This window comes from Camelus bactrianus, chromosome X, assembly GCF_048773025.1.
Source record: "Camelus bactrianus isolate YW-2024 breed Bactrian camel chromosome X, ASM4877302v1, whole genome shotgun sequence".
Taxonomy (NCBI): domain Eukaryota; kingdom Metazoa; phylum Chordata; class Mammalia; order Artiodactyla; family Camelidae; genus Camelus; species Camelus bactrianus.
In genome coordinates this window covers 23,854,767-23,872,211 of record NC_133575.1, presented here as the reverse complement: position 1 = coordinate 23,872,211, position 17,445 = coordinate 23,854,767, and the positions used below count along the sequence as shown (strand labels likewise).

At 36.9% G+C, this 17,445-nt stretch overlaps 1 protein-coding gene and 1 long non-coding RNA gene across 2 annotated transcripts in view; one reads left to right on the top strand and one right to left on the bottom strand.

Moving 5' to 3' along the window:
• The window catches only part of TAB3 (TGF-beta activated kinase 1 (MAP3K7) binding protein 3), an 80,653-nt gene extending 73,056 nt beyond the window's left edge, over positions 1–7,597 (top strand). The window contains exon 8 of the mRNA XM_074359967.1: positions 3,459–7,597. Coding sequence (XP_074216068.1) covers positions 3,459–3,607 — 149 coding nt within the window. The 3' untranslated portion in view covers positions 3,608–7,597. The remainder of the gene's footprint in view (positions 1–3,458) is intronic.
• The window catches only part of LOC141576453 (uncharacterized), a 60,964-nt gene that overhangs the window by 1,361 nt on the left and 42,158 nt on the right, over positions 1–17,445 (bottom strand). The window contains exons 2-3 of the long non-coding RNA XR_012504878.1: positions 2,527–2,737; positions 1,628–1,753 (exon numbers count right to left, since the gene is read on the bottom strand). This is a non-coding gene — a long non-coding RNA (uncharacterized LOC141576453). The remainder of the gene's footprint in view (positions 1–1,627; positions 1,754–2,526; positions 2,738–17,445) is intronic.

Genomic DNA, 17,445 nt, shown 5'->3' with positions numbered 1-17,445 from the left:
AAAGTTTTTTAAACACTTGGTCAAAAAAGATCACAAGTCACTGTGGAGCAATGCTTACTCACTTAACCAAAGTGACAAAAGATTTCAAAACCAAATAGAGAAAGTTACAACAGATTGCTTAAAAGGTAGATACCTTAATGATATGCATCCACCTATATTGGAATGATTTTCTTTCCCTCATTTAACTTAGGGAGAAAACCACTCACACAAAAAATTCCTATCAGGCTTTGAATATCAGCTACATGGTCAGTTTAGTCAGAAGTGGCTTCCCATCTTGATCTTCCATTTACAAAAACTATTGAAAATTCTTGGGTTTAAGAAATTCTTTTAACTATAGCACACTGCGACCTTTGATCTAAAGGGGCTTGCCTACAGTCTTAGGTGGTTCCATTTCTAAAGGCAACCATTTAATAGTCTCTTCAGAGTGGAAAGGCAGTTCAGACAGAGGATTACTCGAGTAAGTACTCCAAGAAGGATAAAGGGGAGCAGTAACGTCACTCTTCAAGTTTGTATCATTACTCTTTCATTAGCCTTCTATAAGAACTATTTCCATGAGGCTACTTTGGAATTTTGAAGCCTTTTTGGGGGTTCTGCATACCAACTAAAGTAGGTACACTATTTTAGGATGAGAGCTTTTTAAAAATGTTAACAATTTAGAAGACTTTCCAATTCAAAGGCTCCAAAGAGCTAGCCCTATAAATATCTCCTCCTGCTAATCTAATTTTAGGCAAGAGAAATCACTCTTGTTTCCAGTCAACCCTGCAAGATCCAGGAGACTGACCTGGTAAGCCCAGACCGCTAGGCTTTCTCTCACTACAGCTTTGGAGTGCCCACGAATCCCATCTTGGCCATTTCAGGGTGGGATTTCCTTTAACTCCCAATTAAGTAAGTACTTACAAGCATGTATAAACCCAGCTGGTATCCCCATAGGTGGCTGTCCATCTGGGAGCTGCTGGGCCTTTGAGGCAGTTTCCCATTATTCATTTGGTAGTCAAATTCAATTATGAGATAGGATCTGAACAACTTTCTGAGGACAGTGTGGTGGATCAGACAGACATCAGACCGTGTGCTGCTTCTGAGTCTAGCTCCCCAAGGAGTTACCCTTTGGTCGGTTTGACTCTTTCATGTCCCGGTTTCTCTTACAGTCTAATACTGCTGTGGGTGCTTGGAGAACTGGATGATCAGTCCTTAATCTTGTCCATCCCTGGAAGAGCGGTATTAATGGTTGTAGCGGGGTTCCCCTGTTGGACCACTAGACGTCACAAAGACTGATTCTCAGACAATTCTGCTAGGTTCTCAGTCACCCAAGAACACCATATGGCCGGAAGGAGCACATGTCTCTTGTTCTTTGAAGCTGAACAATTCAGGCTCTCATTTCACTAGCAAAAGTCTTTTTTAGACCCTATAGCAACTTGTTTTTTTTTTTTTTTTTTTTCAGTTGAAGCCAATTTAACAAAAACCCAGCCACCTATGTTTCCCTGGGCCTTCTGCCTAGATCCCCCTAGGTCTCTGCTTAGAAATGCACCCGTGCTCTTTAAGACTTCAAGTCTTAAGTAAAAACAGCTCAAATAACATTTTTAGGATCATCAGTTAAAAGCTATGAGATTCAGATACCGGAAAAACTCACCAGAACCCCAGAGAAGTAACAGAAAGCCGGTGGAGATCAATAGGCCCATGCTGGTACCAAGTGCTGGTTCAGGGAAGACTCCAGGTGCCCTCTGCTGGGTATCTCTGATAACCTGCCAGCTACACCCTGCATGTATCAATGGAAAACACTAATCAGTAGTAGATTTAAGAAATAAATGGAAACTTTTATTTGAGCCAACCTGAGGATTATGACCTGGGAGACAGTCAGGAAGCTCTGAGGTCTGTTCTGTGCATTAGAGGTCAAAGCACACAGGTTTTTATTAGTTTTTGAGACAAAGGATTATACTTCAGATGACACGTGGATAGTTTACACAGTCCAGATCTGTGTCTAGAAAGGGAGTAGTGGTTTCATCCGGACTCTTGACAAGATTAAGAAGGAATGTTAGTGCCTAAGGAGGGCTGGTTGCTGCAGATGCACAGGACGCACTAACGGGGAGGGAGGCCACCCAAACTGGCAGAGAATGATTTTGTTTAAATTTTTCTTGTCTTTACACAAAATACGAATTTTATTTCATTAAGCCAAAAGATACAAGGTGGGTGATAATGGCAGTTAAAAGCAAATAGATGAACCAGAGTTACAAGCCCATCTCCTTTTTATAGTCATAGGAATAAGCTGAATAACACAGTGGTCTTCTGTTCTTGTAAGGGTAAAAACACCTTCCTGATTAAGCCTGAGCCTTATTATGCCTGCAGTAAGGTTCAGGGTCTAAACCTCAGTTCTCGTTCCCTCTTGGGAAATACTCACACCAGCCGTATGTCATGAAAGACAAACTGATAAACCGCATTTCCAATGGAAGATGTCCTTAAGCCCAAGTAACTGATTAAAGCTTCCCCCAGAACTCGGTTATTTTGTGTCACCTGCTTAGGAAGGCTACTTACCTTAGATCTTAATCTCATTTGTGGTTCATAGTATTTCCAGGTTTACAGGTAGATTTTCCCAGCCTGCTGACCTTCCCGATTTAAGGGTGTAGTCCATCTGAAGCTCTTCACCCTTCTAGCCACTGACCGCACTTTCAAAATGGATGGTTCCTAAAAGGCAACTCCAGGAGCAAAGAACTTTTTTGAGCCCAAGGCCAGAGAGAATGAGGACCTAGGAGGAAAAAGAGTTTCAAGTTTTTTAAATACGGTTGCCAGCATTTTATACTGCCAGCTATAGACATTTTTTTACAACACTTGAAAGACATTTTAATGCCAAAAAGGATAAAAGATAATATTTTATATTGAATGAATTTAGCTTTATGAAAGACTAGAGTCTTTTTCTTTCTCTGAACCATTCTGGGAAAACCTTGTTTCAATGAACTGTCACTGCCATTTCTAAATCATTGTTATTAAAAACATGCATATGGTGGAGCTGAAGGTCTCAGGAAAGAAGGCACACATTTAATCGATGTTTGATTTAATCCTATGGGGGGTGGGAGTCATGGGCTGGCCGAAGTGGTGAAGGAAAATTTAGGGAGGAGGCAGAATTTATTTAACACACTGTTTAACATTTCTCATTTTTTTCATTTGGCTGGAATATAGCATAACTCCTCACTATCTGAAGATAATGAACTAGGAAGGTAATCTGTGCTGGACTTCTGTGTATCTTTTTCTTATAGCAAAAAAGTAAATTGCTGAGAACAAAGTAGAATATATATCACAAACTTACTATTCGGTTCTGTATGTCCAGTAGCTTTGTATACTGCTTGGCTTTCACATTTCCCAAAACCACGTCCCTTGCTTTGTGGGGGATAGTTTTTAATTTCCATTGGGATCTTACACTTAGAAAAAATTCAATCTGTTTTCTGGCTTTTATTCCTAACTTCTCTCAGAGCATCTAAGTGGCTCCAAACAGAGTCCTCGGACACAACCCCGAGATGAAGACTACGAAGGGGCTCCATGGAATTGTGATAGCTGCACCTTTCTGAACCATCCCGCACTAAATCGCTGTGAGCAGTGCGAGATGCCACGGTACACTTGAATTCAGAAGAGTCTGCACCACGTCGAGAGTCAAACCCATGAGAAGAAAAGGAAAGCTCGGAAATCTGTCCATCTGCCCAGCCTTTGCATTTCAGATTATGTGGGGGGCGGGGGGAGGAATGCCGCCATAGCTGCTTGTGCTCACTTAAGGGGGGAGGGGGTCCCCCGCCTCTCTAACTCCTTGCAGAGTTAGAAAGGGATACTTGAAACGGGGAAAGGATTCACTTTTGAAAGAATGTACACAAAGAAGTCAAGAGCTTTTCTGTGGAATCCCAACTGTTAAAGTTACTGCTGAGTGACCCTTACTTCATAAACTACAACTCTGAATTGTGGTGTGCCATGTTCCAGTTTCTGCAGACAAACTGTGAATTGCCAGAGTGGACTTACCTGGTCACAGCTCTCTGGAAAACCCAGGCTCCCCGGGCTTATTCCTGATGCTTCCTACTGAAGAGCAGCACAGGGAAAAGCAACCAGAGGGTGATTTTGGGGGGGCAAAATAACAAGGGTATTTGTAATTGCTGCTTTTTTCAGGGGTAATTTCAAACATACAAGTAAGATGTTTTAAAATGTGATTTGTAGCAGTCAGGAATTAGGCATATTGCGCCCTTTGTTCGAAAGTACAATCAGAGGTGGTAAGATCCCTTTTGCTTGTACAATGATTCATCAAGCTGCATCAACACTGGTAACTAAGACCTAATTGCCGCATAATAGATATATTTTTACAGTTACTGCATGCTTTTATTAGGCCATTGGTTCTTAAAATAACCAACAAGTCCTTACAAGTTATGATTTTATGAATGACCTTCTCGTAAAACTGCGCTTTGCCAATAGCACAGTGAATGTACGCTGAATGTAAATCCATTCCAAAATCCACTTGGAATCTTGAGCTCAGCTGTGGATCTATAAGAAATGTTTGCAGTCCATAGCGTTTTTTCCCCCCTCCTTTCAATTTTGTGACGAGTACATGATGTTTACAGCACAGATACTTTGTGCCATAATCCTAATTTAGCTGAAAAAAAATCAACATTAGCCGTTCAATAAAGATGTATTTGCACATGTTAATAAACCAGTGTGAGAGAAGTTATAGTTAGCCAATATCAAAGTTGCACACTGCATTATGTGGGGAGGAAGAGAAGGCTAGTTAAGAAATGATTAAGAAAAAGGTGAATACAAAGGACTTTGAAACTAAGAACTTCTAAAATTTAACATACTGTATTCAGAGATAGTACTGAGTTTGTTCAGATAGTTCAGGTGATACTAAAGCACTCCTTATTTCTGAAACTAGAACTTTAGGGTGTGAATAACTGAAGAGATATAAAATCACTCAGTAGGGTGCACCACTGGAAAATTATTAATAAGACACTTAATTACAGTCTCTACCATTATTGACTTTTCTTCCAAGCTCAGAATTGCATTTTGGGATCTTCCCCTTATTTGGGTAAATATAAACAGCAATAAAACTAGTGGGTTTCTTAAGTGTGAAGGACTTTACCTGAAATTATAACCTTAGGAGTATCTACTCTCACATACTGGGTGTCCTAGACACACACACACACTTCAAGGTGTCATTGTGTTCTAATTTAGCAGTAATCTCTGGCAGACCTGGAAAAACAAGCTGCACTTAATAGCATAATGAAATCAAAGGCATACTAGTTCATCATAGTTTTCCATCAAAATCATAATTTCACACTGTACCTACAGCAGCTTTGAAAACATTTTTTCATATGTGGAAAATGTCCTCAAAAACATCTGCTCGTCTCACAAAGTCAGTGTGGCTATGTTACTACACTGATAAAACATCTCTCCTGCGACTGTGTCAAAACTGTGAAAATAATGGTGAGAAAGCAGATGGGCTTAAAAGCCTTGACCTGAAAACAGCATTCATTCTTTAAAAGCTTTTGTGGCACTGGTGTCTGTCAGTCTCTGATAAGTCTGTCAGTCCTACTGTTCTGTGATATGCCAATACCTTTGCCTTTGTATGGTTTCATATCTCTTTAGTGATGGTCAACCCCACTTGGTATCAAGTAACAATCTAGGGGGAAATATATATACTGCTTGGTGTTCTAGCTAAAGGTTTACCCAGTATTCTTAGTGATACGCTGAAGCAGCAGCAGTTACCTTGGCAGTTGTCAGCTGAGAATGAAAGTAGCATGTATGAAAAGTCTGACGCTTTATTAACACCGTGTAGATGACTTTAAAACTATTGCATGAACATACATCCAGGTAACCGAACTGTTATCACACAGTAGATGCATGGTTCCAGTGCTTTGGTGATATATCTAGTAAATCATTGTCTTCACCTGCCAGGAAGAATGAGAAACCAGTCTACTCGATAGGTATAGAGGGTGGGGTATGAGACATCAAAGACTGATTTTTAAGGAGGTTTTGTATGTGCTTATTTCCGGTTATGCACAAGTTCCATACACTGACATAGGCTGTGTTCAGCTTTTAAAATAAGCAAAATTATTTGACACTGATAAATTTGATATATTTAACTGTGACCCATAAATAGGCTACTTCTTGCCTATCAGCAGTTTGAACAAGAATTCAGTCCATTTTCAAGATGCCTCTTCAAAAGGATCTCCTGGTTGGATTGCTGTGTACAGACAGCTGGCGTAGAAGTGGGTAGGATAGAAGTTGGATGGTGTCCACCTGCTGAGGTGCCTGTGCTTTTTGGATCAGTTGGTGCACTTCTTGTTTCTAGTAAAAAGGTTTTTTCCTTAAAATACAGCTAGTTTGATGAATCTGGTAACACAGATACCTGACTATACATTTTACATTATTTCACTGTTTTGTAAACGGGGTTTTTAGAAAGCACATTTGCCATTTTGTTAAAGTACATTGCCCCTTAACTTTTGGAGTAGGTCTTAAATGTTTAAAGTGGTGATAGAGGAACCAGAAACTTTCTAAGCGTTGTAAAATGTTTTGAATAAGGATCTTTTTTGGGAGTGTAGAGGCAGCGGGTTTTAAAGAAACAAAAGAAATGCGTTGTTAAAAAAAAGGTAGTTTTAGAGCAGATTAATGATGGTGGGGAAAGTGTTGCTAATTTGTTTATTTCCCTGGAAAAACGGGAATGTGATGAGCAGTTTAATAATTTTTAAGGAGCTGGTCTCAATTTTAGGACTTATTATAAGAAATCGGTGTTTCCTTAAATTTTTGTCATTGCTCTGTCCCAGTTATCTAGTTAATTTCCAACTTTCTGTGGCAACTCAATTTTATATAGTATTTTAAAAAGTAACTGTAATGTCTTTGACAGTGTAAACAAAAAGCAAGAATATAAGGCATAGAAAAACTGTCCTTTCAAAATGTCAATGATGTATCCTGGAATGTGAAGATGTCCCCTTATAGTTAAAACTGATTTATTTTAATATTGTAATCACTCTTTAGACCTTAAATGAGTCGTTACAGTGTGTGTCTGTATATCCGTAGACAAAATGACCATTGAAATGTTACTTTAAAATCAGAATAAATTGGGCACTGTCTGTTGCACCACTACTGTATCTTTTTGAAAGGATTAATAATATTTTCTTATTGTAAAAGTTAATTCTCATGATGATTTCACATTCACCAGACATGCATTTTTTTTTCCTGTATTATTTGCATCCCCAAATATTTAATACAAGTAGATTTTGCATGGCTTGGGCATTCGGAGATTAACAGAATGATGACTCAGTTTTAATTTCTAAAGCCATGAAAAGTTGCTTTGAGACTGAACAATTCTGAATTCTTATTTATAACGACACCCAATATCCATGTTTACTTACTATAAAAGAATCGATCAGTTTCTTCAGTAAAACAGCAAGACTTATTAAATCTTGTAAATACCATGTCTCTTTTAGATTTCTGTGTATGCTGTGAATTGAATTATTTTGAGGTGAAATTGTACAGAGGCATTTTAAAAGGCTATGCATGCATCGTACCTCCAAACAGTACATATTCGGAACGTCAACGATTCCTGCAAAATAAATTAATAAACTAAAAGCCAACACTACATTCTGCATCTTTTCTGTGTAGTTAGCAATGATTTACAATTTCAAACTAGCCCTAGTTCCAACACTCATATATTTCTGGACTGAAATATGCCATCTCAGAAACCTGATCTTTCATCACATTTCTGTTCCTCTGTTAGAACATGTAGTGATCTTAGATTTGGGGGATTAAGTATTTGTACATTACTCTAACTTAAAAATTGGGTGAAAGTATATATAAGCAAATTTCATATAAAAAGGTACGAATTTACATTTTTACAAATTTACACTTATTCCACTTCAGTAAGTTACTTACAAAAGAAAGTGATTTTTCTCTTATCTCTGTCATTTGTAACTATAGTTTTTCAATGGGCAATAAAATTTGCAAACATACACAAGTACAGAAGACTACTATAATCCCTCATTGACTCATTACCCAGTTCTCAGATTTATCCACATATAAGCAATTTTATTTCACATAAATTCTCATCTACCACCCTCCCATTATTTTGAAACAAACCCCAAACATCCTAACAAATCATCTGTAAATAATCTTTTTAAGATAAGCACCACATATTACATCTTACAAGATAATTTAATATCAGATATCCAGTATTAAATCTCCCAAGTGGTCTGACATTTTTTAGTAAGCATGCCTAAATTAGGGTCTAAGTAGAATACTTGAAGTTGATTGTTATGTCTCTTACACCTTTAATCTGCACATAAATCTTCCTTCCTTCCTTCTCTCCCTCTTCCTTCCCCCTCCTCTCCCACCTCTGCCTCTTTTCCTTTCAAAAATTGTAAGGAAGCTACCTCATCAAGTTATTTGGTTACCCTTCCACCGCATGTTACTGTAAAGTAATGCATAGAAAGAACATCAAAGAGAACTTTAAAAATAGTATGTGAAATATTTTTTATTCCCTTCCTCCCCTTATCATTTGTTACATCTTGCGTTGTCCCTTTTAAACCATCTATTTTAAAATAGAAAATTACTTCAAATCTGGTTACCACAATAACGATTCATTATGCTGATCTCCTTGTTAGTAATTAAAGGCATCTGTCTGTAATCCCACTGTCCAGATGATTTCTTTTCAGGTACTGACCAGCTCAGTTTCCCAAGCAAGTGTGAGGGATTGCTTGGTGTGAGACACCCAGTGTTTGTCTCCCATCCTGATTCCCCTGAAGACTTCCTGACTTGACTTTGGCCTAGAGGCTTTTTTCTAGGACACTGTCCAGGTGATGCTTTGTGATGGAGGTTTCAACGGTTTTAAAAGGGTATATGATAATGTGAGTCAGACTTTGGTTCACCAGTTCCAGACTCTCAGAGCAGTCAAACCATCTCACTTGTCCTGTCTCTAATAAAAGAATGGTGAGTGTGCTTTTGACCAGGCTCTCGTGACATTCGGGTGGTAAGAAACAGAATTTGGGGAGTCAGGTGATACAGCCTCGCTTTGTACGGTTTTGCACTGTGGTTTGGGAACAAAATGCTGGTTAACTATGTTTTATATTAACCTTGCTTTCTTTTGACTTATTTGTGTATTTATCCTCTTGGGGACTGAATCTGTTTTCAGGTATTTCTGTTCCCTTCATCAAGAACCACTAACAGCCATTTCTAAGTCCTATCCCCTAATTCTGTTTTCTTTCAAATCACTAAAAATAGTCTGCTTTGAGTGTACATGATTCAAAAAACTGGATCTTTATTTGAAAGGCATTGGGGTCGGGGGAGGAGTGAAATGGCTCGCGTCCCCCACTCACCTTGACAATCAAATGATCACAGGTTGCAGCACTACTCTTTCCAAATTCTACGGAAATCATTAATGAAAACATTTTTTAAGGCTTGGAGAACAGGGGAAAGTGTCCTCAGGGAGTAGGAAATGACAGGATGCAGATGGTGATGTGTTAAGGGTGGTAGCAACCAGTGTCAGCGAGCCGAGTTCCAGCTGCCAGTGAAGGTCAACCACAAAGTAGGTCTGTGGACTCCCTGCTAACACCCGTGAAGACCCCCGAATTCTGACCAGCAAATAGAAAGATCTGTGTGCTGGGCAGAAAGCATGGAGACTGCGGCTTTTGCCTTCTGTCTCACCTGCACCACAGTTCACTAAGTAAGAAAGGTACTGAATGCAAGTGGTTTGGCCACGTGGATAAGGGGTGCGATGGGCCCAGTAACTTCAAACTGCCACATGCACATGAAGGAAAAACTTGCTTAGCCTAGCTGAGGATTCCAGGGAGCGATTTTCAACCCTGCCATAAATACGTAAGCAGCCCCCACTGGTGCTTGCTTATTGAGTGGCTAAAACAAACGCTTAGCAAAACATTGAACCTCCCTGTCTTTCCTTTACTCTGTAATCAACTGATTTCTAATTGAGAAAAATAAAGCTACAGAAAAAAAGGAGAAAACTTCATGCTTTCTTATTCATTAAGGATTCAAAATCAGCGTGACCCACATAATCTTTTAAAACACTTAAGAAATCAGTGAACTTACGGAAAGATTTAGCACTCTCAAAGGACTTCATTCTACAGAAGCAGAGCAGAAGACCAAACCTTAATTTCTAATTTCAATTCCAAACAAAATTTACAGCAATGTTTTATCTCTCAAAAAGGGCTAATCAGATCAGGAATGGTTGCTTTCAAATGAAAACTAATTTTTATGAAACATAAATAGTGAGACCTCAGAAAACTGACTCGATAAAGAAATTATTCTAGAATTCAGAGGAAAGAGATAAAGAGATGAATGCTAACATGTTAAGAAATGTGAATTCTAAATCCAGGAGATGCAATAAGGAATACTAGAAGGAATGACCAGCCAATAGAGGAGAAGCAAAAAATAAAAAAGAAGCGTGAAGATGAGAGGCTTTAAAAATATTACCTCAAAGATAAACAACAAACAAAAGTGACATTAGAATTCTCCTAAATTTTTGTGAAAAACTTGAACACAACTCTCTAATTCTGACATGCAAAACAGAAAATAATGAATATTATAATCAGCACGGTTAAAACTGCCTATAATAAAATTTTGTTTCTCATGTGAACTAAATGTTCTTTCAAATGTCCATTTACAAATAACCACGAAAACCTCAATTTTTAAAACAGTTATACAGTCTATATTTTTGAGTGTAAGACATTAAATCTAAAAATTACTGAATCAAATCAAGCCACCTAAAAAAACAAAAACTCTTCTAAAGCTCTTGATTAAAAACTAGAATTAAAAATGATTAAAGTCAGATTTAGTTCAGGCAAATCCTCAAGAAGAGGCTTTAGCAAAGATGTTATCTCAAACTAAAAAGAAGGCTTTCAACTTTAAGAAAACAGGGCAGAATGAGTATATCTCACTGAAGTTTTAGAGAATACATCTGTTGAAATATTTCTATATGCAAATAAATTGTCCATACTTGTAACACAAAAATTTGCCCAAAGAAATGATAATTCAGAATCTGAGTTGCTTAAATACATTTCTAGTCTTCGTACAAACTAATAGACAAAAACGTGAAAAATCACAGCTCAACTATACTGTGCAGAGAGAAATAACATGCTGCATCTAATGTGGTCAGTGTCAAGAATCCTTACAGGCTGGAGGGCTCTAGGAAAGAGCAGGATCAGAGGTCTTCTAGGGACAAGCTGATGTGTAACATGTATGGAAAAAAAGTGTTTTTAGAAGCCACCAACTTGGGAAGGCAAGTGAGTACACACAAAGGAGTCCAACGCTACATCTGCCTCATGTGTGGAAAGATATTCACCCACTGTAACCAGCTGAAAACCCATAGAAGTCATACTGGTGAGAAGCCATATAAATGGTTGATAGAGGATTCGCTCAAAAATGCCAAGTACTCATCCATAGTTGCATGCGTTGTGGTGAGAAAAAACCCTAATGAATGTGATGTATGTGACTGACAACTAACAGCTTCTGCAATCTCAAGATTCACACATGGACAGATAGTGGAGAGAAGCCATATGTCCAAGATAGGAGTGGACAAAGATGTGCCCATGCCAGCACACTGTCCTCTCCCAGTCGCAGGTTTACTGGAGGAAAGCCTCACCAGCATCATACCAAGAAGGTAGGTGCTGTCTCCAGCTCTCCTGTCACAGACACTCAAAACACGCAGCGGAAAGCCATGCACAGGTGGTCATCTGCGGGAAAACTTGAGCTCAAAAGCTTTCAGTCTCATCGATAAGAAAGACCATTATGCAGAAATACTCATAAAGATACTAAAAATCTAAAGAAGCATAAAATGAAAAGTCCATTCTGGAACAGACAAAACTCTACGGTCCGGTGCTACATTCCATATGGAAACGGCCTGTATCAGAAACTAAGGATTTGAAGCTTTCTGAAATGACTTTACCACCAACCAGCTCTTGCATTTAGGATTGAGGACCTGTTACTGATAATCACTTGCCTCTAACAGATACTTTGCTGTAGTTACCTGGAACCAAAGTTGCCCTTTTTTTGTGGGGGGACGGGGGACGGTTGTACTGACTTTCTGAGGAATAAATAGATAATTGCTCAAATGTCTCTCTTAGTATAAACATAAATACCTCTGGTTAGACTTTCACTCACTGGAATAAAAGCACTTGATTCTGCATCTTCACTGTGCAATGCTTGTCTTGACTTTTGGCCTTGAAGTCTTGACATACACACAGCTTTTTAAGGAATGAATGACTATAGCAGTAATTTCAAATAGAACACCGTTTTACTTTTTAAACTTTCCTTTCAAGCTGCCTTCATCCTATTTTTATTTTGCATTTTACGATGGCTTTTCATTTATTTAATTACAATCTATGTGATAATGCATTCAACATATAATCTATTCGTGATTCATTTATGACCTATGAGATTTTTGTTCCTTTCCTCCCCTCCAAATTTAACCACAATTCTTAATAGGATCAGCCCAAGACTGTTGCTCTTGGTAAACCCCCTAGACAGTATGTAAACTATGGGGGAAGAAAATGAAATTTCACATTTCTGATTAAGATATTTGTGCTATTTTCCTCTTAACATATTCTATTGGAGGCAGCTTTTCTAATGAAGTGCAAAAGAAAAGCTTCTCCTAAAAACTAGAGAACTATATAATTTTTAAAAAATGCTTTATTACGGTATAATGGACATGCTTCTACAGAACTCAGTATTATGGAGGAAACTGAAGGGCAGTGCTTTGGGTTTGAGACTACATTTTGAACGTGGATTTTAAATAGGTAATTGGAGTTTTTATCTTGCCAAAAGGTAATTTCAAAATTCAATTTATCTTGTTTCATTTTTAACAAAGTTGATGAAGGAAAATATGCTGAGTTCTGAACACTTTTGAGAATCCTCTTGTATGCATGTTATGCACTTTTTAAAAATAAATATTAAATTCCAAAAAGGATTTACTAAATATAAACTAAATACATACTGCAAATCCCTTGTTTTCTGAATCTGTTGAATTATCTTACATAATCTATAAGCTGTGTATTTTTTTCCTGCATTAAACCACAGCACCTGGTTACTGTGGTAGTTTCACAGTGGTCCTTTTCCTTGCTTAACGGACATATTTTAGGATTACCTGATGTTAACTACCACACTTCCCCTTCATACTCTGCCCCTACCATGATTTACTTCACTGCCTGATCTTTGGTAATGAAGTCATCAGTTCCACAAACTCAGTTCCTACCCTGCTGATCAAACGCCCTGGTGACACTGTTACTTCGGTCCTGCACTAGTTGTGGTTTATTTGTCTCCTACTTTAAAACTACACCTGCAATAAAGTTAATGTATTTTCTGTTGGTATTGATTTCTGTAGTTGTAATTTTCTGTTTAGGGGTCCAGGTCATGAGAACCAATTAAAGAAGATAAGATAAAACCACGCAAAATTCCTGTAGATTGTAACAATCTTCACCATTTCACAGCACATTCAGCATTTTCACAAAAAAGTGCCACCAGTGAGATTGACTTGACTGAATAAGGAATTTGAAAAACTGCCTTTGTATCATAAACATTAAAGTTAGGATTTAATTATTTATCTAAAAAAAACCCCTAATTGTACATGTTTATTAATAATACACTGGCTTTAAATAAAATTTACAAACTTAAAAGATCATCTACTCTGGCTTGAATTCAATAGCAATCTATTGGAGCAAATATTTGAGTAACAAATGTGAACAATGTAATATCCAGTGCTTGGGGACCTCATTTATGGCTAGAGATCATTTTGGCAACATTTAATTGAAATCTAAATGTAGGTCCAGTTTGGGAAATTTTTTTTCCAAAGACATTATTAAGACAGGTGTGCAAAGAACCATGTATCAGTCAGTCAAGGTACTGTTTGCCACGGTGAAGAATTAGAAGTTACCATTAATGGGGTTGGTTAAATACATTGGGAAACATCTACATGATACCATTAATTTTTGTCAAAAGTCATACTTTAAATACTATCAAATTGAAGGTATTACAGATAATTTTTATTTCCTATACATTACTTGACTGAATTTTCAGAATTTTATTGTTATTTAAGATGGCATGTAATAATTTTATAATCACAAGTATCAAGAAGTCTACAGAAAGGAGATCAGCTAAAATGGTGGACTAGAAAGACCCTGAGCTCACCTACTGTCATGGACATAGCAAAATTGCAACTATTTACAAAACACTTATTGATGAAAAAGACCTACCAGAACCAGGAACCAACCAGAGAAGATCTTCTAAAACTAAAGACGTAAAAAAGGAACGACAACAAAGTGGTTAGGAGGGACAGAGTTGTGGTATAGTCAAGACCAATATCCCTGCTGTATCAAAAAAAAAATTTTTTTTTGAAAGAGATACATGCACCCCAGTGTTCATAGCAGCATTTATTTATAATTGCCAAGAATTGGAAGCATGCTTAAGTGTCCATCAACAGATAACTGGATAAAGATGTGGTGAGTGTATATGTATTTAAGTATATATATATATATGTATATATACACATACACAAATGGAATACTACACAGCCATGAAAAGAATAAAATTTTGCTATTTTAGCAACATGGGCAGGCTTGGAGGGCATTTTGTTAAGTGAAATAAGTCAAATACTGTATGATATCACTTGTATGTGGAATCTAAAAAATACAACAAACTAGTGAATGTAACAAAAAAGAAACTGACTCACAGATACAGAAAACAAACCAGTGGTTCCTAGGTGGGGGGTGGGCAAGGGAGGGTAGGGGACTAAGAAGTACGAACTACTATGTATAAAATAAATAAGTTATAAGAATATACTGTACAGCACAGGGAATATAGCCAATATTGTATAATAACTATAAATGGAGTATAAACATTTTGAATCACTATGTTGTAATCTGAAACTAACATAATACTGTAAATTAACTATACTTCAATAAATAGAAAATAAGGAAAAAAGAGGAACTCTAAGGAAGAATAAAGAGGTGATGTTTGTGAGAAACAATTACAGGATCTACACAGATAATGTAGAAAATTTTAGCTTCCCTAGCTTATCCAGTCTTGTCAATTTTATCCACAGTTTGAAAAAAATTATACAGTAGTTTTTTGGGGGGTCACGTAGAAGCTAGAATCTCTGCTGTTGTATCACCAAATTATTTTCATTTTAGGAGTCGAATTTGAACTAAAGACTAAGAATTTAATAAATGAAAAAATAAATGTGTCTTTACCCCATCAATATGCTAGTTTCCAATAGTAAATGTGACTAACTGTCAGGATTAACACTTAGGTACAAAGAGCAAAGGTTTACCATCTGAACAGCCACGATGAAATGAAGCATTATCTTAACTCCCCAGCTGTGTTCATGCTCTAAAATAATTATATTCCTCAATTATAAGCACACAGGTAACACATATACTACTTTTTAATGCCACAAAAATTCTTATGGTAGTATTTTGCATTTGTTTCAGAAGTGAGAAGTGCCTGGGCTATTAAGGGCTAAGGACTGTGGCTGTGGAGGTGGACTATCTACCCTGCCTACAACCTATTTGCTGTGCTATCTTCTACCATTTTTTAAAAATTTATTTCAAACTTACTCACCTCACCTGTGAAATGTGGACAAGAATAGCACTCTACCCCCTCATTGGGTTGTTGTGAAGGTTAAATGAATTATTATATGTGAGATACATGGAACAGTTCCTAGCTTATCCTAACTGGTCAAAGCTGGTAGCTATTACTGTCATTGTTATTATTACTATCTTAAAACTATCATTATAATCACAAAACATATGAAGCAAACTGACAAAACTGACGGGAGAAATTGTTCTACAAACAGTTGGAGACTTCACTACAACACTTTAAATAATGGAAAAACATCTAGACAGAAAATCAATGAAGATATAAAGAACTGGAACACTATAAACCATTTGTACCTAACAGACACACAAAACATGCCATCCAACAACAGAAGGCACATTTTCTCAAGTGCACATGGAACATATTCCTGGATAGACCATATGCTAGACCATGCAAGTCTCAATATATTTCAAAACATTAAATCATACAAAATATTGTCTCTAATCATAATGGAATAAAATTAGAAATCAGGAAAAGTGGAAAATTCACAAACACGTGGAAATGAAACAACACACTCAAACAACCAATGGATCCAAGAAGAAATCAGAAGGGAAATTAGAAAATACTCAAGAGATGAATGAAAAAGGAAACACAACATACCAAACCTTGTGGGATGCAGTGAAGGCAGAGCCCAGAGGGAAATTTATAGCTACAAATGCCTATATTAAATAAACAAAAACAAAAACACAAAGATCTCAAATTTATAACCTAATGGTACAGTTTGAGAAAATAGAAAAAACACGAACTAAGCTAAAAGCTAATGAGAAGGAAAAAATAAAGACTAGAGCAGAGCTAAATAAAGTAAAGAATAGAAAAATAAGAGAGAAACAATGAAACAAAGTGTTGGCTCCTTGAAAAGAAAAACAAAATTGACAAACCTTTAGCTAGATTGACAAAGAAAACAAGATGACATACAAGTATTTAAAATTAAAAATAAAAGTGGGATATTACTGATGTTATAGAAATAGAAAGGATTATAAGAGAATACCATGTACTACTGCACATCAGCAAGTTAGATAACCTAAATGAACTGGACAGATTCCTAAAAACATACAAGTTACCTAACTGATTCAAGAAGAAATAGAAAATCTTTACTGATTCAATGTCTTTGCTTATTAAAGGTCTGTTATCGAAAAACCTCCCAAAAAAGAAAAATCCAGGAGCAGATGGTTCCACTGGTAAATTCTACTAAGCATTTAAAGAAGGATCAACACAAATCCATTTCAAGCCCTTCCAAAAAAATAGAAGTGAAGGAAACACTTCCTAACTTATGAGAATAGCGTTACACTGATACCAAAGACAGATGAAGACATCACAAGAAAATTACAGACCAGTTGATGCAAAAATCCTCAACAAAATACTAGCAAACTGAATCCAACAGCATATTGAAAGGATTATACTCCATGACCAAGTGGGATTTAACCCAGGAATGCAGTAGTTCAGTATAAGGGAAAATGAATAAATGTGATATATCACATTAATAGAATAAAGGGGGAAAATTCACATGATAATCTTAATTGATGCAGAAAAGGCATTTGACAAAATCTAACACCAATTCATGATAAAAGTGCTCAGAAAACTATGCTTAGAAGAGAACCTCCTCAATACAGTAAACAGCATTTTAAAAAACCCCACAGCTAACACCATACTCAATGGTGAAAGACTAAAAGCTTTCCCGCTAAGATAAAGAGCAAGATAAGGATGCCTGCTTTTACCACTGCTAGTCAACACTGTACTAGAAGTTCTAGCCAGAGCAATAGAAAAGAAAAAGAAATATACGGGATCCATATTGGAAAGGAAGAAGACCACCTCTGTTCTCAGATAACATAA